We start from the raw sequence: 23,058 nt of genomic DNA, 5'->3' as shown, positions 1-23,058 counted from the left end.
AATGCCCCCCTCCTTTGTCTCCCTGTGATCAGAGCACAGATCCCTGATATGTGGAGGACAGAGTCCTTTTTGCCCACCCTAGCTCCTGCAAACTCTTGTGTAAGTTGCTCCAGGACACCTGCACAGCGGCCTGTCCTGGGGGGGGCGGGCGGGGAAGGATGGGTAGCTGCATCTGTTCTCAGAGCTGAAATTGACTGAAATTAACCACAATGTACTCTCCAAGTCTTCCCCTGGAAGTTGTTAAGACTTCAAGACTTCAAAATTACAGAATGGTTACATCAGTCAGATTCTGCCAGTGCCGTTGCTTTCCAGGTGGGGAGACAGATTCCCAGTGCTTCCTACCCCATGTTCCCAGAATCCTCTTTTCAGCTTTTAGCTGATCCCTTGGGAACCCACATCCAGGTGCGTGCATAACATGCTCGAGCTGCTGCCAGACCTGTCCACGTTCCCATCGCCTGATGACTTCTCAGCACGCGGATGAGGCGCTGACTTTCTCCAGTCCCCACCCCTCACCTCGCCCAGGCCCGTGCCTCTCCCACCTCACCCGTCACCCTTACATTGCTATTCTGTCCCCACGTGTACTCAGAGTGTATGCTACCATGACCACAAAAATGCTCTCAAGCTTTAGCCGTGACTTTTCACTTCCTGCACGTTTCATTTCTCCTACAGCTAACAGCTGCCTTTCCCCCCTGGTTAACCACGTCCTCATTACTGACTCACCTCGCCACCGACTATCCAAGTCCCTGGATATGTCCTGGGCAGCAACCAACTTCACCCTTCTGGAATCATCTCTCCTGTGGCCACATCTCAGTCCTGGGCTGATTCCATTTCCTGGAACCTAAGTCTTTCTTGGTTTACTCCCTTCTCCTGGTGGAACAAACCCTTTGGTAGCTTCCTGAGAAGGAGTGCCTTGGAGGCAAGCTTCCAGAGACCTTGCACATCTGAAAATCCTAACTTCCACTTAAGAGTTTTCCGATGACAGCCTGGCCTTGGGTCTGTCTTCCTTCTCTGTGTTGGGAGCTTGGTGAGTCCTCCTTGCCTAGTAATTTACATCCATGAGGTGGGTAGTTATTTCTTTAATAATTTCCTCCTCTATTTTCTCTGTTCTCATTTTCTAGAACTGTTATTCAGATATTGGCTGTCTTAGATTGGTTCTCTCATTCTAGTCCCACTTTTTCCCTGATTTCTAGAAAATTTCAACTTTGTCTTGCGACTTTCCTATTTAAAGTTTTCTTTCTGCTCTCAATGTTTCAGTCTTCAGAGCTCCTCTTGGGTTTTGCAGTGTCCCTAGAGTACATTGGTCTTGTTTCTTGATTGTAGTGTTTTATCTCTGATTATTAATGTTAAATTTGAAGCTTACTTATCCTTGAACAATGTTTATTTCTTCTAAGTGGCTATTTCCTGTTTGTGTGCTCTGTTCTCTGACTTCCATGTGAGAGATTTTTGGGGCTGTTCAAATTCTCTGGAGGAAACCCCTCCTGCCTGGTGCAGATACCTTTGAGTCCCAGCACTGAGGGAGCTGAGAGGGAACAGGAGGGGCCTCAGGCTGGGTGTGCAGTCATGTAGCTTCACTCTTTCTGGAATGGTGCCTCCCCATCCCACACGCACCCCCTGTGCCTGGCACAACTCTGCCCTGAGACCCTCTGTTTCTACCCCCTGCAAAGTATAAAGGTCCATCTTCTGCCAGGGTGGTGGAGGGGCCGTCTCTTAGCCAGTTCTCCTGCTGAGAACCCCCCCTCACTTCCAGGGGAACCTAGAGCTCTGCATTCCCAAGCCCTTTGGGGCCTGCAGTACAGACTGGGCTGTGCCTCCGCTTTCCCCTGCGGGTCACACCCCCACCTGTCTGCCAGCTCCTGGCACCTTGTGACCGTTCTCGCCATCTCGTGGGGTTAAGCCTTGATAAAACAATCCCTTATGCAGTACTAACAGGTTTTGGGAGGGAACCTGGCTCAAGGAACGTGAGCAAGTCTTCAGTTTTACCCAGAAGCCTCTACCTTCACTTTCCTTGTGGGGAGACTGAGCCCAGGGAAGGCAGAGGGTAGGTGCCGGGAGCCCAGACGCTTTCTGCACGAGCAGTGGGATGCTGTCCTGGCCCGAGTCCCCAGAGGGTTGTGGGCACCTGCTCTGCACCAGGCCCTGTGCGTAGATGCAGCTGAGAGCCTGTTTGATGTGGCTCTGTCCTTGGTGAGTGAGAGCACAGTCTGGCAGGAGATACAGAGTCTATCAGACGGGCGACTAAAACCCCAACTGTGCCGAGTGCTGGGAAGAGTGAGAGAAGAAGTGATGTCCTGAGGGGTGACGACATGGTCCAGGAAGAGGAAACGGCCGTGCAAAGGCCCCGTGGCTGAGACTCTGCTGAGGATGGGGGAAGGGAGAAGAGGAAGGGGTGGGGGACAGCATGAGGTGGTCCTGCTGAGGGGGCTGACCTGACCCTGCAGATGTCCATCTATACTGGAGATGCGGTGGGGGGGAGGGTGTTGCAGCCCAACTTGAATTTCCGGAGCATCCCTCTGGTTTCCGTGAGTCAAGGGAGGTCCTGAGCCGAGCGGGGGGGCAGTGCTAGGGACCGGGCAGGGGAGGGGCCAGAGGGACTCGGTGCGCTGGAATGGGGCTGGGGGGCACCAGGCCCGAGCAGGGCTCCCTGGCAGTGCCCAGAGGGTATGTCGCAGCCTGGATTGTGTGGGCTGGGCTGGGGGTCCCGTGCGCCGAGGCAGGAGGGACAGAGCACTGAGGTGGGCAGGGAGGTGAGTGGGGCCTCAGGTGTGGCTAGAGGTGGGCGTCGGGGTGACACTGCAGGACCCAGGGGACCTGGAGATCAGGGAGGAGCGCTGTCTGTCCAGGTGTCGGCAGGGAGAGCAGATGTTCGGTCCATCCAGGGTTGCGGGAGACCTCGGCCTGGAAGGGCCTGGGAGGGGAGAGATGGGGGAGCCTGTGGCGGGGGCGAGGGGTGGACGGGGGTCCCTGGGGCAGCGAGCATGGCAGCCAGGAGGAATGAGAGGTAACAGGAGGGTGGGGGGTTGGGCCGGGCCCAGGAAGGGCGCTGGGCCTGGGGTGGGAGGGACGGTGTGGCAGCACCTGGGCTGTGACGCTTCGGCCTGGGGAGCCGGTCCTCTGCGCTCCCCCGTGAGGTGAGGGCCGGCCTCCGGGAACAGCTCTGCCCTCCTTCCCGCAGTGGCGGTGGCGGGGAGGTGGCGGGGAGGTGGCAGCTCCGGGTGGGTTTATAAATAAAAGCGCCTCCCTCTGGGCTAGAGATAGCAGGTCATAAAGACAGAAGGATCTGAGAGGAGAAGGGACCGCCCCGTGCCGGAAGCAGCAGCAGGGCTTGGGGGCAGCTTGGACGGCAGCCCCGCACCCGCTGTCCCCGCCTGTCCGGAGGCGGCTGTCCATGGCGCGGCCCGCTCCTGCTGCCTGGGCTTCGGGCCGCGCTGGGGGTGGGGTGGGTGCGCAGCAGCCTCGAGGCCGCAGCCCACGCCCGGCCTCTGACCCCCAGGAGATGGTGGACTGGTTCAACGCGCTCCGCGCCGCCCGCTTCCACTACCTGCAGGTGGCCTTCCCGGGGGCCGGCGACGCAGACGTGAGTGGCCGCTGCTGCTTCCCTTGGCCCGGCTCGGGGGACGCGCGGACCCTTCCCCCACCCCGAGACCCCCACTGCTGGAGGCCCCTGCAGACCTGCTTTAGTCCGCGGTGTTTTAGCTTTGCTGGGAGGGGGAGGGGGAGGGGGAGAAGGGCGGGAGGGGAGGGGGCAGCTGGGGAGGGGCTCCCAGGGCCCAGCCCAAGTGGTTCTGCCCTAGCTGGTGCCGAAGCTGTCCAGGAACTACCTTCAGGAAGGCTACATGGAGAAGACGGGGCCCAAGGTGGGTCTGACCTGGAACCCCAGATGCCCAGGCCTCACTCTGAGGTCATATCCCGGGGTGGGGGGCGGGGGCAGGGGCGTGTCAGCAGTGCCAGCCAGTGACACTTGCGCCCCCCCCCCCCCATTCCCAGTGCTTTGCGAGAGCACGGGCTCCACTGACTTGGGGCTCTGGGTCCAGCCCCAGCCAGCTCCGAGCCCTGCCTCCTGCCCGGGCCCCACCCCCCCCATGTCCCTGTGCACCCCCAGGTCCCTGCCACGTGGGGGATGGGGGCAGACACGGGGGACTCGGATCCCAGGACCCAGGTGGTCCCACAGCCCAGATGAGGCCCCACGAGCACGCGCGGAAGGGGAGTGGACGTGCCGGCGGCCCTGCCCTGAGGGAGGGGGAACAGGCAGTAGGGGCAGGGCCTGCCTCGGGCCGACCAGTGGCTCCCTCGACCCCCAGCAGACGGAAGGCTTCCGCAAGCGCTGGTTCACCATGGACGACCGGAGGCTCATGTACTTCAAGGACCCCCTGGTAAGGATGGGCCGCGGCCCCAGGGCCCCCGCGGCGTGGATGCACCCTCCTGGGTCACCCGCCTGCCTGGGAGGCGCCGACCAGCATTTGCTGGGTGAGCTGGAGGTGGCAGGCCCGGGGGCCGCACGCGGCTCTGAGCAGTGCTCAGCCCGGTTCCCCCACCCAGGACGCCTTCGCCCGTGGGGAGGTCTTCATCGGCAGCAGGGAGAGTGGCTACACAGTGCTGGATGGGCTCCCGCCGTCCACCCAGGGCCACCACTGGCCGCACGGCATCACCATCGTCACGCCAGAGCGCCGGTTCCTACTAGCCTGCGAAACGGAGTCGGAGCAGCGGGCGTGGATGGAGGCCTTCCGGAAGGTGGTGGACAGGCCCATGCTGCCCCAGGAGTACGCAGGTGAGGTGGGCGGGGCGGCCTGGGGCCCCAGTCCCATGGCCCCGAGCGGCCCTGACCTGTTGGCACCCTGTCCCTTTTCCAGTGGAAGCCCACTTCAAGCACAAACCCTAGCACGAGACGGTCCTGGAGGCCTGAGGGCTCCGGACTCGCCAGACGTGGCAGGCGAGGCGGCGGTGGCTGGCGGAATGAGGGACTCGGCAGCCCCCGACGTGCTCAGGTGGGGCCTGAGCTCGAGCGGCTAGGACCCGTTTCTCTGGAACGCCACTGGGACACCACTGGGAGCCGGCCCGGCCTGACCCCGCCGTGCCGCTGCCCCCGGTGTGACGCCCACGGTCCCCCACTCGCCTCCCCGCCCGCCAGACCGCCTCCTCTGGGGCCCCCCCAGCTGCCGCCACCCACCTCCGCGGGACCCCACCCCTGACCAGGAGGCTGGGCTGCGGGGACAGAGGGCCCGCCTGCATGCCCCCCACCCCGCCGTGTCCCCTCACTCCCCCCACCCTCCCCCAGCAAGTACTTATTGAACACCCGCTGTCAGCTGTGGGATCCCAGGGGCTGGAGTGGCAGACAGGGCCCTGGCTCCCTCAGCAAGCCGACCCGCATGTCCGCGGGGGTCCCGGGGGTCAGAGGCCCCAACGGCTGGAGCCCCCTGGGCCTGGGCCACAGGGCTGGCTGCACCCACCCCCGCCCCCAGCTGGGGCACTTCCCACACTGGCTCCGGACTCCGCGCTGACATGACCCGCCCTCCGCCTGCCCTCACGGTCTTCGAACCCTTGGAGGATGGAGGCCCGCGTCCGTGCCGCTGCCCGGACCCCAGCGTGCCTCTCCCCGGGTGCCCTGGGGGGATGGGGGACATCTATGAGAAGATACCTGGGGGAGGAGGTGAGGGAGGGAAGGAACCCCGTGTGGTGGAGAACTTGGGGGCAGGACGTGCATAGGGGTCCCGTCTCCCCAGGAAATCTCACCTGCTGGGTTATCTGGGCGGCATCCTGTGTGGCTGAGACGTGCTCCCAGGGGAGCCCTGGTCCAGCTGTTGGGACCAGGAGAGGGGCCCTGAGCCAGGGTGTCCCCCCTCCATGTCACATCTTGGAATAAAGTGGGGGCTCTGGGCCCCCAGGAGGACCTGCCGGGGAAGGGACACCCCCAGGAGAGGGGCACCCAAGGGCCTCGGCCCGGCTGTGGGCGACACCCAGAGGATGAGGGAAGGCACCCTTCCTCCGAGCCCCCATCATCACCTCCCCTCTCATCTGAGCAAGCGCCCACAGCTCAGACCCATCGGGCACCTGGATTCTGAGCAGGGACTGCAGGGTAAAAGGGGGAGCACAAGGCCCCCCCCTCCCCTGGCAGTGGGGGCCCAGCTAAGGCTGCCAGGTCAGGGGTCCCCAGGACGGCTGGGCTGGGGGTGAGAGCAGCTGCAGGGTCACCCAGGGCCATGGCCCCTTTCTCCCCTAAACCCTTCCTGCCCCAGGCAGTGCCTCCTAGCCCAGGCGAGGCTGCGGGGTCACCCTTTCCCTGAGAACCCAGGTCCACTGTCTTCCAGATGAGGCAGAAGGACTCGCCCTGGGTCAGAAGCGAAAGCCCGGGCTCCCCTAGACCTTCGTGACCATGCAGGGCCACCCACCCACGTGCCCTCGTGGACTCAGCCTCGGGCCCTGGGAGCTCGGGCGCCCGCTCAGCACCAGCGTGAGGTCTGTGCACTTGTCTGAGCATGTGCACACCCACATGCTCGACCCAGAAAAGTCCAGAGAGAAACAACAAAAAACACCCTGAACGGCTGCACGACCGGTGGGAAGAATTTCTCAGATGAGGCAGGACCCGTATGGTCCACACCAGGCCCGCCCCTCCTGCTGGCAGGGCCCCCGCCCTGTTCCTCAGGCCCGAGGCTGGCGCAAGCTTGGGCAGCCCATGCACAGAGGTGGGGGAGTCGCAGACACAGGCGGCCGCCTGCGACAACAGCACGACGTGTCCCAATCACAGCGCTGAGACCACAGGGCGCCCCCAGCCCCACAGGCTGCTTGCAGAGCCTGTGAGGCCTCACCTGTCCACAGATTGGGCTTCCGCAGATTGAAATAAAACACTGTATATTTACATCTAAAATCGCGACACTCTCAACACTGGCTACTTGCTGCCACCCACCAAGGACACACTCCAGACAGAACTGGAAAACACCGGTCACGGTGCCCATGCCCCTCACGGGGGACTCCCTGGCCACTGCTCACAGCCCCAGCCCCGTGGCCCAGCCCACGACCAGCCCCAGGAGCTCACTCAGAAAGGACCAGTGCTGCCAAGCCCAGTATAAAGGATTTATTTAAACTCAACACGAACACCAACCTTCCTTTAAATTCCATTTTTACAGTAAATAAAATTGTGTATTCCGTTCCTTCCCATGCATGATCACTGGGTATTAATCTACGACTCTTATAATTGTGAAAAAATAAAGGTGTTTCCCATTTTGTAACTATCCTGGGGCATCTGACACAATCAGTGAGAAGGGACAGATTTGCTCGTTCCTGGGCCGATCATTTGGTTAAAACCTAAAACATCAGGTCAAAGGAATCAATCACCTGGAGACAATAAATACTGCCCCACGATGGTGGACGGTCCTGCAGCCTCCCAGACGAGACGCCTTTCCAAACGGCTGGGCGCTCGGCTGCAGCTCCTGGGGTGTAACGTGGAGCAGCCGCCCAGGCGCTCCCCAGGACACGTGCCAGGCCACCCCCGCCCCACCTGAGGGCATGGCACCCCCGCTGCGTGCCACAGGGCCCACCTGTGCAAGACCAAGCCCTCCCCAAGCAAACCAGACACAAGGGCCGGGAGAGGAGGCGCGGCAGGGCCTGTGCTTTATTGGGGTCATCTCAGGGTACACGGCGGCCTGGCCAGCACGGCCCCGGCAGCCCCAGAACACCCGACGTGCGGCCCCTCGGCCTCGGCCGGAGCCCGGGGGGCCCAGGTCTGGACCCGCATCGGGAGCCGCACCCGCCGCAGTCCAGGCCGAGTCCGTGCAGGTCCGCGGGCGTCAGTCGAGCTCAATGGGGCTGCTGTCATCCTGACTGTCCTCGCCCTCCTGCTCCGAGGAGCCCATGAGGCTGCTCAGAAGGTTCCCTGGAAGGAGGTGCACGGCGCTGTCAGGGCCGCGGCCGCACCTCGCCCGCTGCCCGACCCCCTGGACGCCGCCTCCTCCCACAGCGCCGTGACCGGGGCCTGGCAAGACGACAGCAGCCCAACCCCGGAGCCCCCTCCGGGGGTCTCTCCACAGAAATGCGTCTGCCGCGCCCGGAGACGCAGGGATCCTGCTGGGGCCGTGAGGGGAGAAGACCCAGGTGCCTGTCGAGGGGACGCTGCACAGCCGCCAGGACGGGCCTGGGAGGATCACGGGTGGCCGATCGGCAGGTAACTCGCTCACATGTTAACTCTCAAGTGACACAGAAGTAAGTCAGATGTTACAGTTCCGAAGGCTACACATAACAACGTTAACTGCTGTGGGCCTTGTCAAGATGGACACTTTTCCTTTTTACCTAATTTTTATCCAAAGAACTATCATGTCAATAGAAAAGCAAAGTTTAAAAAGTGCGCTAAACCAACTCGCAAAGGGGAACAACAAACAAAGGGCAAGCAGTGCCCTCAGGGTAAAAGCCTCCTCGAGCTGCAGTGAACTCGGCCCAGTCACCACACCTGGCGCCAACGCGGTTGGAAGTTCTGTGGGAAAACGCAGGGAGTCAGACGGGAACGCAGTAGCTGACAGTCACAGCAGCCCGAGACTGAACATGCTAAAATGTCACCACGACTGTGGACGGACAGACGCTGCAGAAGCCCAAGGTGTGGGCAGGACAGGACACAGCCACCGAGACGAGTGGCTGTGACATGAGAGCCTGGAGAAGGGAAGTGGCCCCCCACACCTTCCACTAAAACTCCAGACAGACCCAGTTTACAGGTAAAAAGTCCAACTTGTATTTAAGGGGAAACAGCTTTTCAAATAATCTGGGAGACAGGAAGACCTTTCCACGGAGCACAGTTTGACGATGGCCACGAAAACGACAAACGCTCATTCCACCCTCCCCCCAGGAGCAGCAACTCGGAGCAGCGAGACCAGGCGTCGAGGGGCCAGCCTGGCGGTCCTGCCACTGCAGGCCGTCTGCGTGCCTGCAAAGTTCCCCCTGGAAGGAAGCTAAGGAAACCTAGCACTGCCTGGCCTGCAAGTCACCATGGGACAGTGGCAGGGCTGGGTACGAGCCTGCACATCTGGACTCTGTGAGACAAGCTTTACCTATTCAAAAATAAAACATTAAGGATGGCAAAACCCACTTTTAAGTGCAGGACTACACTGGTCCCCACCCTGCTGGAGGGCAGGAGTCCGATTAGGAGCCCCAAGGCTGCATCAGAAGAACGGGCAGGACACGGGGAGGTGGCCTGGCCTTGAGAGGTAGGGTCAGCGATCTGGCCACCAGCACCTACCAAGACTGAAGCACAAAGAAATACATACTCTGAAGAGACTCTAATGAGTAAGGAGACTGTGTAATCTCTCCCAACAAGAAAAGCCGTGAACCTCGCGGCTTCACTGGGGAAGCTACTGAATTGGTACCACCCATCCTTCCACTACCAAACCCAGAAAAGACACTATGAGAAAAGAAAACTACAGACCAATATCCCTTATGAACACTGATGCAAAAATCCTCAACACAATACTAGCAAACCGAATTCAGCAGCACAGTGAAAGAATTAGACGCCATGACCAAGTGGGATCTGTTCCTGGAATGCAAAGACGGCTCAAAATGTGAAAATCAGTCAACATGATGCACCACAATAGACTGAAGGAAAAAACCAGTGATCACCTCAAATGATGCACAAAAAGCATGTGACAAATTCCACACTCTTTCATGAAAACACTCACCCAGAAAGAACATAAGGAAACCATCTCACGTTATGATGTAATAAAAGGCTTACATGAACAACCCACAGCAGACATCACGCTCAGTGGCGACAGATTCAAAGCTCTTCCTCTGAGATCAGGAACAAGGCGAGAGTGCTGCTCCCACCACTTGTGTTCAACATGGTACAGGTGACCCCTGAACAACACGGGTTTGCACTGTACGGGCCCACTTATTGTGCATTGTTTTCTATATACATACTGAAGCACTACCTGGTCCGCAGTTGGTTGAATCCACAGATACGATGGGCCAACTGAGTTAATATGCCAATTTTCAACCGTGCAGGGGGTCGGCACCCCTAACCTCCACGCTGTTCAAGGGTCAACTGAACCTGAAGTTCTAGCCAGAGCAATTAGGCAAGAAAAAGAAAAGAATTTCAAGTTGAAAAAGAGTAGTGAAATGATCTGCTTGCAAGTGATATGACTTTACTTGTTGTGAACATTTCTGAAGAGTCTACAAAATAACTTATTTACAGAAACAATTCCATTTACAATAGCATCAAAAAGAATAAAATACTTAGTAATTAGCTTAACCAAAGAGGTGAAAAATTGTACAATCAAAACTATAAAAAATTCCTGAAAGAAATTAAAGACGTAAATAAACGCAAACATCCCATGTTCCTAGACTGAATAAACGCAAACATCCCGTGTTCCTAGACTGAATAAACGCGAACATCCCGTGTTCCTAGACTGAATAAACGCGAACATCCCGTGTTCCTAGACTGAATAAACGCGAACATCCCGTGTTCCTAGACTGAATAAACGCGAACATCCCGTGTTCCTAGACTGAATAAACGCGAACATCCCGTGTTCCTAGACTGAATAAACGCGAACATCCCGTGTTCCTAGACTGAATAAACGCGAACATCCCGTGTTCCTAGACTGAATAAACGCGAACATCCCGTGTTCCTAGACTGAATAAACGCGAACATCCCGTGTTCCTAGACTGAATAAACGCGAACATCCCGTGTTCCTAGACTGAATAAACGCGAACATCCCGTGTTCCTAGACTGAATAAACGCAAACATCCCATGTTCCTAGACTAAAAGACTTCATATTGTTAAAATGTCATACTACCCAGAGCAATCTACAGATTTAATGAAATCTCAAATCCCCAAAACATTTTTTTGCAGAAATAGAAAAACCCATCCTAAAATTCATATGGAATCTCAGGGAACTCAAATAGCCAAAACAATCTTGACAAAGAACAAAGCTGGAAGTCTCACACTTTCTCATTTCAAAATTTACTACAAAGCAGTAGTCATCAAAAGAGTGTGGTCCTGGCACAGAGACAGATATCGACCAATGGAATACAGAACCCAGAAATGAACCCTCGCATATATGGTCAAATGATTTTTGACAAGGGTTCTGTGCCCACTTGATGGGGAAAGGACAGTCTATTCAACAACTGGTGCTGGGAAAACTGGAAATCCACATGCCAAAGAATGAAGCTGGACCCTTATATAAGTAAAACACCACATAAAAAAAGCATCTCAAATTGGATCAAGGACCTAAATGGAAGACCTAAAATAATAAAACTCTTAGAAGAAACCACAGGGCAAAAGCTTTGTGACACTGGATTTGGAAATGACACCAAAGGCAGAAGCAACAAAAGGAAAATAGACAAATGAGACTTCATGAAAAGTAAAATATTTTGTGCATCAAAAGACACTCCAGGGAGTAAAAAGGCAACAAGGGAAGGACGGATGAACAGGTGGAAAACAGAGAATTTTTTAGAGCACCACGACGACTCTGCACAATACTGTAATGGCGGATACATGTCATCACACATTTGTCCAAACCCACAGAAGGTAAACACCAAAAATGAACCCTAATTTATGTATCAATATGTTGGACTTTGGGTGATAATGACATGTCAATGCAGGTTCACCCGTAATAAATGTACCATCTGCTGGGGGATGCTGATAATGGGGAGGCCGTGCCTGTGGTGGGGAAGGGGTATTTATGCGAAATCTCTGTACCGTCCTCTTAATTTTGCTGTCAATCTGTAACTGCTTTAAAAAAATAAAGTCTTTAAAAAAAAATAAAGAAGGCAACCCGCAGAATGGGAGAAAATATTTGCAAATCATATATCTGGAAGGGAATTAATACCCAGTGTAGAGAACCTGTAAAACCACCAACATGATTCAAAAATAAGCAAATGACACGAACAGGCATACACACAAATGGCCAATAAGCACGCGAAAGATACGCAACGTGCTTAGTCACTAGGGAAGTGCAAATCAGGACAATCAAAACAGAGACACCACCTCAGACCCATTAATAAGATGACAACTGTCAAAAAGGCCAGAGAACAGCAACTGCTGGCAAGCACGAGGAGGAACCGGGACCCCGGTGCCCTGCTGCGGGATCCCAGTGTGGCGCTTCCTCAAAACATTAAACAGACCCAGCAATTCTGCTTCTGGCTGTCCCAGAAGCACCGAAAGCAAGACCTTAAGGAGGTAACTTGTACACCCACATTCACAGCAGCCAAAGGTGGAAGAACCCAGGTGTCCACTGAAGATGCAGTCTTATCCACACGATGGAACATGAATCAGCCTTAAAAAGGAAGGAAATCCTGGCACCTGCTACAACAGGGTTGAACCTGACAGTGACATAAGCCGGCAAAGGAGGACACTGTGTGATTCCACTTATGTGAGAGGTCCCTGGAGGTTCACAGAGACAGAAAGTAGGGGGTGGGCACTGGGAGCCAGTGTGTAATGGGGGCAGAGTCTCAGTTTGGGAAGACGGAAAGGTCCGGAGATCCGCTGCACAGCAGCGCACATGTAGTTCACACAAAGGTCCTGCGTACTTAAGCACCGTTAAGGTGGGGAATTGTATGTACCACAAAAAGAAATCTGGCTTCGATCCTGTGGCCAACGGAGAGGGACCCCAGGGGACAATTATTCATCGGGGGCCGTACGAGCTCTGCTTGGGGAACACGCAGAGGGAAACAGCTAGGAGCCCGCAACCCTCCTGCTGGCACCAGGCCCCGCTCCAGGCCCCTGCCTGCCCTGCTCCCCCGGCCGGCACACCACGCTCTGGGCCTCACCCACAAGCCCCGACTATGAGCCCCCCGCCCCACGAGCCCCTCACCTAGCAAGCCTCCGTAGGAAGACGTCTGCTTGGGTGGCACACCGAAGAAGAGCTGTCCTATCCTGTCGAGGTACTGGAAGAGGCACAGGCGTGGTTGCAGAGGGCGCTGAGCCCGAGGCTGCACGCGGACCCCGCGCACAGTGTCTCTCCCCCTCCCCCTCCAGCGGCTGACCCCCGCCCCTCACCTCGTTGTACATGGGGTCCCGCCGGAGGGATGGCTGGTACTGTTCACACAGCACCGTGAACACCGTCAGCTTCCCCCTGGAACAGGACAGAGCACAGCATAGCCGATGCCCACACGAGACCAAGGACGTGGACAGAAACCGCACGACTCCACCCCCCCCACGCGCGCTCACCCACACATCTCTGCGTGCTTCCACGCACACGTGTGCGCCCCTCCACACAAGCACGTGCGCAAGCCTCACCCACACGCCTCTACACGCACGCAGGCACGCTCACCCATCGACGGCCAGCAGCAGAAACCAGAGGAAGTTGAGCAGGGGCTGCACGAAGGGAGGGCCGCTCTCGATGGACGGGTGTTTCCGTGTGTACGTCGTGAACACCACTGACGCGCTGCTTTTGTTTTTTAAACAGAGAAACCTGGAAATAACATCCCAGTGAGTGGGCACACCTGACCGGAGGAGGAGGAAACGGGTTTCTACAAGCGCCTGCCCAGAGGGCCCCATGTGGCCCGTGCCCCCGTGCAACACACCGAGGGCACCAGCCAGGCCCCTCGCGTGGACCAGCCACCCCAGGGAGTCCCAAGGTTTACGGCCGGGGACAACTAACTTGGGAAGGTGACGTGTTCAAGGTCAACAGATCCAGGAGACAGCAGGGCTCCCTGAACCTGTCCCACACCTGTCTGCCCCTGCCCGCGAGAGCACAGTGGCCCAGAGGCTGCCCCGGCTCCTGTTTCCGCCCCGTGGAGGGCGTGTCCACGGCCAGACTTTACTGTGGTGCACGCCCTCGACAGAGGGATGGACGAGAAAGGGCTCACGCCAGAGGAAACACTGGCACCACATGCCAAAGCCAGGGCCAGCGAGTTCTGGATTTTAAACAGGTTTCGTTTTCAAAGTCACAGATTCAGCAACAAGTGGTGATATGTCAGAGCTCGGAAGCTCCCCGTCCACCCCAACTCATGGGACACACCCCATCCCAAGGCCCGGCCACCAGATCCAAGTGCTTTTCTGGGAGGGAGTAATCTCATCGACAGGCACGTGGTGGGACAAACACATGGTCCAGTGGGAAGGGAGGTCAGGCCCCAGGTCACCCAACGTGTGCTCTCGGCTGTGTGAGCCCAACGGGATGCTCATGCCTCTAGCGACTCTGCTGTGTTTCAGTATTTTCAAAATAAATTGTTGAGAGAAAACAAAAGAGGAGGAGGCCCAACGGGGACAGAGGGGCAGAGACACAGAGCTGAGGTGCGGAGTGGGCGGGCAACTCCCCCATCACTGTGTCTGGACGCACAAAACACCTGGGAAGGCAAACGGCCTTTGAACAAAGGCTGTGATGCACGCGCACGTAACATCCCAGGAGGCTGAAAATTTGGTAAGTGTACGTGTCCTAAAAAAAATAGTTGCACGACACTAACCACCGCCCCCAAACGTGATAGATGATGAGGAAAAGAGAAACTCAACAGCAACAAAACGCTGATTTAAAGCACAGAAAGTACTTCTACCGCCAATGGAAACGTTACAAGTCGGCCTAGGGGAGCTGAGGGGCACGTCTGGGGTGCCCGGAGGTCAGCAGCAGGGGTCACACTGGGGGACGTGAGCTGCGTGTGGGACACCGAGTGACTTCAGGCCTGTCCTCACGCGAGGCTCAACCAGAGGCCAGCCCTGGACCCCAGGAGGCCACGGATGCAAGGGCCGGACAGCAAGCGGGTACCTACTGGAGGACAGCCTGGGCCACGAACATGTCCACCTCGCTGCGGAAGCCCCGGGCCGTGGAGTACTCCACCAGCATGTTGGCACAGCCCTCCCCGTCGCTGGAGTGCAGGAAGTGGTACCGGGACTCACAGTAGTTCTGTTCTGCGGAGGCAGGCAAGGAGGCAGCTGTGAGTGCCCCCTCCTCCCCCCCGCCCCGCAGGCAGGGAGGATGGCGGTCCTACGTCATCGCCGCGCTGACTTCCACCTGGGCTGTGTCCCCAGCAGAGGCCAGACTGTCCCCACTCGAATCGGGGTCAGCTGGGAGCTGGACAGGAAGGCGGCCTCAAGCCCTGGGGCAGAACCCGCATCCCGCCAGTGCGGTGTGTGCACAACGGAGCCCAGCGGCCCTCTTGGCCCCGAGTCTGCCGTTTTGACGAGGACCAGGACAGGGCTGGATGCCGGCCCTCCAGGGATGGTGCTTCCGCTGATGCTCCGCTGTTCTGAGCCTTTGACTCTAAACCGGTTACTGAGCTCTAAGTGGGTTCTAATGGTCTGTTTTCTTAAAAAGCGACCAAACTCCCAACCTCCCCAGTTTCACCTGGACACACACACCCCCTCCTCCCCCTTGGATCCACCCTCCACGCCGATGGCTCTCACCCAGAGTGACTCGACCCCTACTCCAGACGCAGGGAAAGGTCTGGAGCCGGCGTCAGCCGTCACAGCTGGGGGTGCTTCTGGCACCTAGCTGTGGAGCCCAGGGATGCCACTCGGCACCCTGCAGCGCAGGAAGGACGCCCGGGGTCAGCGGTGCTAACGCAGAGACCCAGCTCCAGGGCAGGCCCCCAGTTCCCACTCACACGCCACACTGGCTCCCTCTCCTTCCGGACAGAGGGCACACCTCCCAGGCTGGGCCTTCTCCCACCTTCCACCAGCACTGTCCTTCCACCTGGGCACCCCCAGATCACCACTGCCCCCCAGCATCAGCTCCCAGCACTGCAGGGTGACTTCAGAGAAGAGCGTGCTCTGTGTGGTTGTGTTTTGTTGGTCTCCTCTCCCTCCAACCCCAAGAGCGACTTTTTGGTTTTAGAGCCTCCACGTGAGAAGAGAAATCCGGCAGGTCACTAGGCGCCCTCAAGCACCGGAGAGGCGCCTGCGCGAGACCCCAGCGGAGCAGGGACACCGAGAGCAGGCAGGTCTCCCACGGCGCCCTGCACAGCATGGCGGGCCCTGGGCCACACCACACGCCTGCCTGGAGGCCGCCCACCGCCGGGGCCCTGCAGATGCCCCTCAGCACGGCCTCCCACAGGCGCGGGGGCCCGCTGGCCTCACTCGCCATCTGTTCCTGATGTGACACCTTAAGATGCCTGGGTCTTGAGGTTCAAACATTTAATGTTAAATATACGAGAGCTTAACAGCTCTCGACCCCAGCGAGGCTTCTGAGCAGCTCTTCAGCCACTGAGCAGGTGCCACACTCCCTGCTTCACGCCAGGCGCCGGTCCCAGTAACACGGGTTCCACAGACACGGGCCCCCTCCAGCTCTGCCTGGCACCTTGGCACACAGGCTGAGTGAGGCGGGTGTGAATCGAGGCACTGATGCTGCAGGTGGCCCGCTCGGCCGACGAGGCAGTGCGGAGGGCGGCCGTTGGCTGAACGGAACCGTCGACAGAGCCCCAGCACGAGCGTCCAGAGGTCTAGACGACAGAGCATCTAGACCTTCCAAATTCCCACAGCCTCAGACAGACGAGGTCGGGCCCGCTCGCGCGATCCCAAGACACCTGCCCAAGGTCGCCGTCCCTCTGCCTGACCCCGCCCAGGTGACGGCCCATGAGGACGAGGCACAGAGCCGACCTGGCCGGTGGGGCCCAGACCCCTCGACCACCACATGGATGAGCTGCACACACGGCCTCCACGTGAGGCCCCAGGTGGCACAACCCCCTCACACCCGCCCAAGAGCGACTCAGGCCGCTCCCCTTCCTCTGCTTGAGCCCGGGACGTGACCCCCTCTCGTGGACTGAACAGCCCCCGCAAACGCTCACTTAGAAGACAAGAGGAGTGCTGGCAGAACGCCAGCGGGGGAAGGACCAGGGGAAGGAAGGACGTCCTGGAAGGAGGCCCCAGCACGGGGGAGCGGGTGGCCGGCAGGGGACCGAAAGCTCCATAAAAGGGAATGCCCCGCCCACCCGAGCGCAGCAGGTGTTCACACGCGGAGCAGCAGCGGCTTGGGACTCCGAGGGCCACCACCCCCAACCCCCCCCCGTCAGCAGCACAGGTGATTGCAATTGATCCGAACGGACCCCGCCAGCAGCGGCCCGGAGAGCATCAGAAGGGCCGCCTGTTCCCTGGCCCACCTGCCCGCAGGGGCCCCCGCCCACCCACGGCCTACCTTTCCACAAGGTGCGGGCCAGCAGCTGGTGGAGCCGGGGGTGGCCCAGCTTCCCGGACCCCCCACTGGACCACTTCAGGGCTCGAGACACAAATGCCACTCGTTCCGGGGAGTTGGGATCCATCAGGCTGAACAGCTTGGCCAGACTTTCTGCAAACGACACCCACACAAGCCTGACCCAGAGGAAGCCGTGGCTGCTGCTGCTGTGTTATGCATCTCACAGAAATTAATTAAAAACAACTGTTTCACATTGAAAGAAAGCGGAGAAGCGGCAGGCACACCGGGAGGGTCCTGGGGCCACCCCAACCGTCCTCACTGTGACGCCTCCCCACAGCTGAGCCTGTGTCGGGGAGCAGAAGGGAGGGGGGCCGCCCCAGTGGGGATCCGCGCGCGCCTCTCCGGCCGGGCAGCTCGCAGAAGGGCTCGCCCAACGGGGCAGGGGCTCCAGACCACGTGGCACCCACCACGCGCCAGGGAGGCTGGGTGCGTCTGGGCGGGTGGGGGCAGGGGAATGGCGTGGTGATGTGGCAACGGCACGCGTGTCCACTCCATCTCACCCAGCAGCTCCTCGACCACCTCGACCTCCGCCTTCTCCAGCGACTCCAGGACCAGCATGGACAAATCAGCTGCACTGTTTTGCTATAAAACATAGAAAAGGACGTCAGTGGGCGCGAGGCTCTGGCCCGTTTTCAGAAGACGGTGAGGCTGGGCAGTGGCTCTGGTTTCCAGTTAGAAACCAGCGACCGACTGCACCTAAGAGGTGGTTCTGAGCACCAAGGCCACTAGCCTTCAGGCCCCACACTGGTGCTGGGACACAGGGGCGCTCAGCCCAGGCTGCCCACCAGGCCTCTCCCTGGCCCCCCCTGCCAACCCTGGCCCCGGGCAGACGGCTCACCTGGCCGTGGCTGAAGAACAGCAGAGCTCCTGAGCACATGAGCTCGCGGGCCTCGGCATGCTTGCTCTGGGCCATGTACCTGCACGGAGAGAAGAGCAGGGCCGGCCAGGGCCGGGATCTCACAGGCCGCCGAAGCACGGCCACCAGACTCACAGGGCTGGTTTCAGAGATGAGATACCAAAGATTCGGCATCCGAGTAGGAAGCGAACACCCGCCCCACATACCCCTCCGCTGAGAACGGAGCGGAGCTGGGCTTCAGGTCCCGAGGGCACCTCCCGGAGCTGCCCCCGACCCCTGTCTGTCCAGGCTCGGCGCTGGGCGCCCACGGCCCAGCCCTCCCGCCCACGAGGCGCCCCGCGGCAGCAGCAGCGCCGTCTGATCACAGTGTGCCAGGCACTCTCTCCGCCCAAACGGGCCAGAAGCAGAGCCTCCCTGCAGCTGGGCAGGGGTCTCAGCAGAGGGACCAGCGAGGGGCCGGGGGCCACTTCCAGCTTCATGCACAGGCCTGGCTGTGGTGAGGGGCAGCGAGAACCAGGCGAGGGCCACATGTTGGGGCCGAGGGCCTGCCGGGCCGCCCCCTCTTCTGCCCCCTCCACCCCGACCACTTTCCACCTGGGACGTTTCTCACCAGGGATGGAAGCTGGGAAAAGCCGGCTTCCCGAACTGCAGACAGATGAGAGCCTGACAGGCAACCTGGCACACACGGGACAGAAAGGATGCTCCGTCCACAAGTGAGACAGACGTTCAGGGGGGCAGGGCCAGGCCCGAGCTGAGTGCAGGACACCGAGCCCTCGGCTGCACGTTCCTCTCAGGGACAATCAGGAAGGAAACCCGCCCAGCCGGTCAGACCTGCGTCCCGGCCCAGACAAGCGGAGTCAGAGACGAGGCCTGCAGGCACGCGCTGGAGACGGAGACGGAGCCAGGGGAGCCCCGCTGCCCTCTGGCTCACGGCCCGAGGCTCAGGCCAGGACCAACCACAGAAAAGGACTTTTGTGCACCAGGCTCGGGAGCAGCAGCCTCGTCCCAGTCAGCACCCGGGCTGGACCAGGAGGAGAATCCCGCGCACCTCGAGGGGCAGACGGGGCACCTGGGGGCGTGGGCACGGAATGGGGGCTTCTGGAAAAATAAGCCCTCACGCCGCCACCGGCACAGACGTCCGGACGGCGGGCACGCCTCCTAGGGGACAGTCACGCAGCCCCGCTCAGCTCTGGGGACACGACAGGGCTCCAGACTCTCCTCCCCAGGCAGAGCAAGAGATGAATGCCTAGAAAGTCGGGGAGGGAGCAGAGCCCTGAGAGGCAGACAGGCTGGATTCCTGGGGCGGCTTCCCCAGTGACCAAAGCCGCACAGCCCTGGGCAGCCCTGCCCTGCAGGAGGGGGCCTGGAGCTGGAAACCCTGCAGCAGTGACAGGCACCCTGAAAGCCGGACGTGCTCTCTGGGCACCGCAGAGCCCTGGCAAGGGCGGATGTGGCTCCCCGGTGCCCGAGCCGGAGGGGACGGGGTGCCACCGAGGCCTGGGGGCTCAGAGCACCACCGCCCCTCCCCCACCGCAGCCCCCCACCCCCCCGCGCTGCGTCTGTGCAATCGTTCATTTTGCACTTTTTTTTTTTTTTAAAGCAGAGCACAGACACAAGCGTTAACACTAACGACGCAGACGCAGTGTCTACCCCACGCCCTCTCCCGGGCGCTCCATCCTACCCCCAGGTGGTTGAGTACACAGGTTTGAAGTTCCTCTTTCAAAAAATTTCTTCATTTGATTTAAGACACAAAACACCCACAATCAACACTCATCTCAGGAAGGCCCCTGGGCAGCGAGGCCCCTTTCACAGTTAAATCCTGGCGGGTGCAGAGGCCCCTCCAGGCCACAGGCCACCCTACAGAGCAGTCGCCAAAGTACCAACAACCCATCAGGCCTAGAAAATGGACCCTCTCCCGTCCCTGCAGAGAGAAGGCTGAAGAGACAAGGGAGTGCCCTGGGCACCCGCACCTTCGAGGAGACGGAGCTCAGCCTCTCTCAGAACCATTGGCTCCTGCCCCGGGCGGCGGCACCCCACCCCCCATAAGTCCAACCTCCCGGGCTGCCCAGTTCCTCCTCCCCTCCTCAAACTGCTGGGGGACACAGTGTAAGTGAATTAAAATACCACAGATTGGTGAACTTATCCAGCAGGTGAATGGGCAAACTGTAGTCCACCCATACAATGGAACAGCACTCAACAATAGAAATTAACTAACGATACACATAAAGGCGAATCTTGAAATGATCGTGCTGAGGGAATTCAGAAAGCCACATAAAAAGAGGACGTACTCTACAATCCTACATACATAAAACTCCAGAAAACGCAAACCCATCTACCAAGACAGAGAAATCAGCGGGCACCTGGGGGCAAGTGGTGAAGAATTCACTGTAAAGGCAGATGAGAAAGCTTTTGGGGATGATGGGTATTTTCAGTACCTTGATTGGTGATAATTTCTTGGGTGTGTACATATGTCCAAACCCATCAAGTTTTACATTTTATATAAACACTTAAAAGCACTTATTTATAGAAAAACATCAAAAGAGCAAAGCTGACTTCTCAGGGCCCCCGTGCAGAGCTCTAAACCAGGGCTGCAAGCGCAGGTCTGAACGTGGACTGTACCCAGCAGAGACAGGGACGACTCCAGGCCTATTCAGCTGGGCCCCCGGACGGCCACAACTGCTACGGTGCCTGAGTTCACCGCATCCCCCAAAGAGGCCCACAGGAGACCACTTACTTCTCAGGAGTTCTGAAGAGGTGTAAGAACCCCTAAAAGATCAAAGAGGAAGCCAAGGCTCAGAGAAGAGATTCAACAAGTCCTGGATCACAGGTCACAGAGCAGAGAGAGAATGCGAACCCAGGTCAAGGCCGGGCTGGTGGACAGCCTGCATCTGTCCCCACGTCACCACAAAGCACACTCTGCGCACAGAGACTGGCCTCTTCAAAGCTAATCAACAATCACGTTCCTGGTACAGCAGCAACTGCAGAACTGGCTCAAAACAAGGAACACCGTGTTTATCTTCGGGAAGATCCAGTTTTGCTGACTAGTCACCGGGGCAAATACTTTATATAAAAGTCCCCAAGAAAAGCAAGCACCACGACAAATCTTGAGCGCTACGAAAGCTCCCCATCACACAGATCTGACTGGCTAAGCTGCCAGGCCGAAAGCTCGACGTTACAGACCTTAGAGCCTACTTACATCTTTGGCTCATCCCGTGAAGAACAATCAACTCACCCCTACCGGGTCCTCTGGCGACAGAGCTCAAACTCGGTCTGGGACACGAAGCGTTACGTCTAAACCCAACTACAACCAAAGCAGAAAGTACTGCCAGAGTTCCCAAAATATTGATTCAACTTGCTATTTAAAGAAAAAATTTAAATCTAGGCCTAAATGGTGTAAGGCAGGCATGAATGCCTTTAGATATCATAGCAAAGTATTTGCTGTTCTGCAGCAGTTTAGGACGAAAAGGCATTCCACAGAACAGACGAAATCCTCTAAAACTATCTTTAAATGCTAACGAGTGTCTCAAATGTTTTCTGGCAAGAAACCTGAAGGCTAACAGAACGTGTGTAATATACAGGAATGCCTTACACCTGTAAGAACTAAAAAACTACAGCAGTAGCTGCATGACAGCAAAAACGGTGTGACACACTGCAGTCCAAAAGAAAACTCAGCTAGGTTTAAGAAAACCTAAATTCCTAAGGCCACACTAAAAAGACATTTATTTAATCCAATATATTCAAGCATCACTTCAACGTGCGATCAAGAGTTGAAGGTTCCTAATACCTGACATTTTCTCTGCGCTAAGTCTTTGAAGGCCGTGTTTTTACCCTCACCGCCCAGGCCGTTAGGGACTCACATTTCAGAAGCTCAACTGCCGCACGTGGCCAGGCAGCGCAGGTACAACAAAAATACCGGCTTTATGGGAACAGCTGGTTTAGTAACAAGACACTCGGGTGAGCAAGGGCTACACAAGAGGAGAAAGACGTTTACAGCCTCGCGACGGGACTCCCAGAGGCAGGAAAACCGTGGAACTCGGAGCTGGGGCTTCAAACCCAAAGGCGCTCGGGGCGGGGGAGGGGAAGGGTGGTCTGGGCCGGGGACTGGGGTCCGGAGTCTGCGTCTGGGGTTCGGGTCTGGGTCCGGAGTCTGGGGTCTCGGCCAGGGCTTTGGGTCTGGGTCCGGAGTCAGGGGCGGATCAGGGGTCTGGGGCGGGATCCGGAGTCTGGGCCGGGTCTGGGGTCTTGACCAGGGGTCTGCGTTGGGTCTGGGGCTCGGCCAGGGGTTTGGGCCGGAGTCCAGAATCTGGGCCGGGTCTGGGGTCTCGGTCTGCGTCGGCTTCCAGAGTCCGGGCTGGGTCTGGGATCTCAGTCTGCGTCTGAGTCCAGAGTCTGGGCGGAGTCTGGGGTCTCGGTCACGGTTCTGGGTCGGGGTCCGGGGTCTCGCTCCCCGGCCGCAGCTCTCCCCCGGACGCCGCACGGCCCCTGCTCCCACCGCCCAGGCGACGGGCAGCGGCACGGGCCAATGGGGGCGCGGGGCGGCGCGGCGCGGCCAATGGGAAGCGGCCGAGGGCGGGGCACCGGACTCGGCGGCCGGGCGGAAAGCCCTGGAAGGCGGCGGCCGCGGCGCAGTGGCTACCTGAAGAAGAGGGTCCGGTACATCTGGTGCGCCTCATAATAGTCGCCCTTCTCGACGCTGGCCCGCAGCTTGCCCTCCACGCGCTGGACGCCGCCGCGGTTGCGGGCGCCGTTCCGGGCGCTCTCCTGCTCGGCCATCGCCGCCGCCGCCATCGGGCCGGCGCTCCGCGCAGGGCTGACGCTGTCGCAGGCGCGGTCGGCGGCGCCTCGCGGCTTCCGTCCCGGCGGCCGCCCGAAGCCTTCTACGGTGGCTCACAAGGAGCCGCGGGCGGTACGCGGGCGGTACGCGGGCGGCCACGTGACCGAGGGGCGTGCCCGCGCAGCACGGGGAGGGCGGGCACACGATCAAAGGGCGGGGCTCCGGAGTGACGGCGCGGCCTGCAGACGACGACCGCGGGGGCGCGGCTGAGGGCGGCACGTGACCCCGCGGGGCGGAGCTGGCACTACGATGGCGGGCAGACGGCTGGGAAAATGCAG

The 23,058-nt window shown here is 59.0% G+C and overlaps 2 protein-coding genes across 8 annotated transcripts in view; one reads left to right on the top strand and one right to left on the bottom strand.

The window, feature by feature from the left end:
- The window catches only part of ADAP1 (ArfGAP with dual PH domains 1), a 66,170-nt gene extending 59,023 nt beyond the window's left edge, over nt 1–7,147 (top strand). For 2 of the 4 annotated variants that reach the window (XM_089895485.1, XM_089895482.1), the window contains exons 7-11: nt 3,491–3,574; nt 3,792–3,854; nt 4,299–4,370; nt 4,537–4,765; nt 4,848–7,147. In XM_089895485.1, coding sequence (XP_089751611.1) covers nt 3,491–3,574; nt 3,792–3,854; nt 4,299–4,370; nt 4,537–4,765; nt 4,848–4,876 — 477 coding nt within the window. In that variant the 3' untranslated portion in view covers nt 4,877–7,147. The remainder of the gene's footprint in view (nt 1–3,490; nt 3,575–3,791; nt 3,855–4,298; nt 4,371–4,536; nt 4,766–4,847) is intronic. The other 2 variants (XM_089895483.1, XM_089895484.1) reach the window with 2 other exon arrangements.
- Nucleotides 1,768–22,817, bottom strand: GET4 (guided entry of tail-anchored proteins factor 4). Of its 4 annotated transcripts, none has more exons than XM_089895487.1 (9): nt 22,583–22,816; nt 17,929–18,007; nt 17,591–17,672; nt 17,034–17,183; nt 14,674–14,812; nt 13,242–13,382; nt 12,968–13,043; nt 12,783–12,855; nt 1,768–2,905 (listed from the first exon to the last, which is right to left on the bottom strand). In XM_089895487.1, the coding sequence occupies exons 1-9, from the start codon at nt 22,732–22,734 to the stop codon at nt 2,757–2,759; spliced, it is 1,041 nt and encodes a 346-aa protein (XP_089751613.1). In that variant the 5' UTR covers nt 22,735–22,816; the 3' UTR covers nt 1,768–2,756. The 4 variants fall into 4 exon arrangements, with proteins under 4 accessions (XP_089751613.1, XP_022419187.1, XP_089751612.1 ...); XM_022563479.3 differs by lacking the exon at nt 1,768–2,905 and adding an exon at nt 7,052–7,864 and having other exon boundaries at nt 22,583–22,810; XM_089895486.1 differs by lacking the exon at nt 1,768–2,905 and adding an exon at nt 7,876–8,458 and having other exon boundaries at nt 22,583–22,817.
- Between the last annotated feature and the right edge of the window lie 241 nt (nt 22,818–23,058).

Source organism: Delphinapterus leucas, chromosome 15, assembly GCF_059928025.1.
Source record: "Delphinapterus leucas isolate spDelLeu-1000000601 "Yukka" chromosome 15, BTC_Dleu_Yukka2, whole genome shotgun sequence".
In the NCBI taxonomy this organism is placed as follows: domain Eukaryota; kingdom Metazoa; phylum Chordata; class Mammalia; order Artiodactyla; family Monodontidae; genus Delphinapterus; species Delphinapterus leucas.
This window is presented reverse-complemented; position numbering and strand designations above follow the sequence as displayed.

Excerpts from the sequence above, each read along its gene's own strand:
- GET4 (XM_089895486.1), bottom strand. The coding sequence starts at position 22,734 with ATGGCGGCGGCGGCGATGGCCGAGCAGGAGAGCGCCCGGAACGGCGCC. Across the intron at positions 12,856-12,967 it reads GGGACCCCATGTACAACGAG|TACCTCGACAGGATAGGACA; the intron begins GTGAGGGGCGGG and ends TGCCTCTTCCAG. Across the intron at positions 8,459-12,782 it reads TTCCTACGGAGGCTTGCTAG|AACTTCCAACCGCGTTGGCG; the intron begins GTGAGGGGCTCG and ends GTTTTCCCACAG.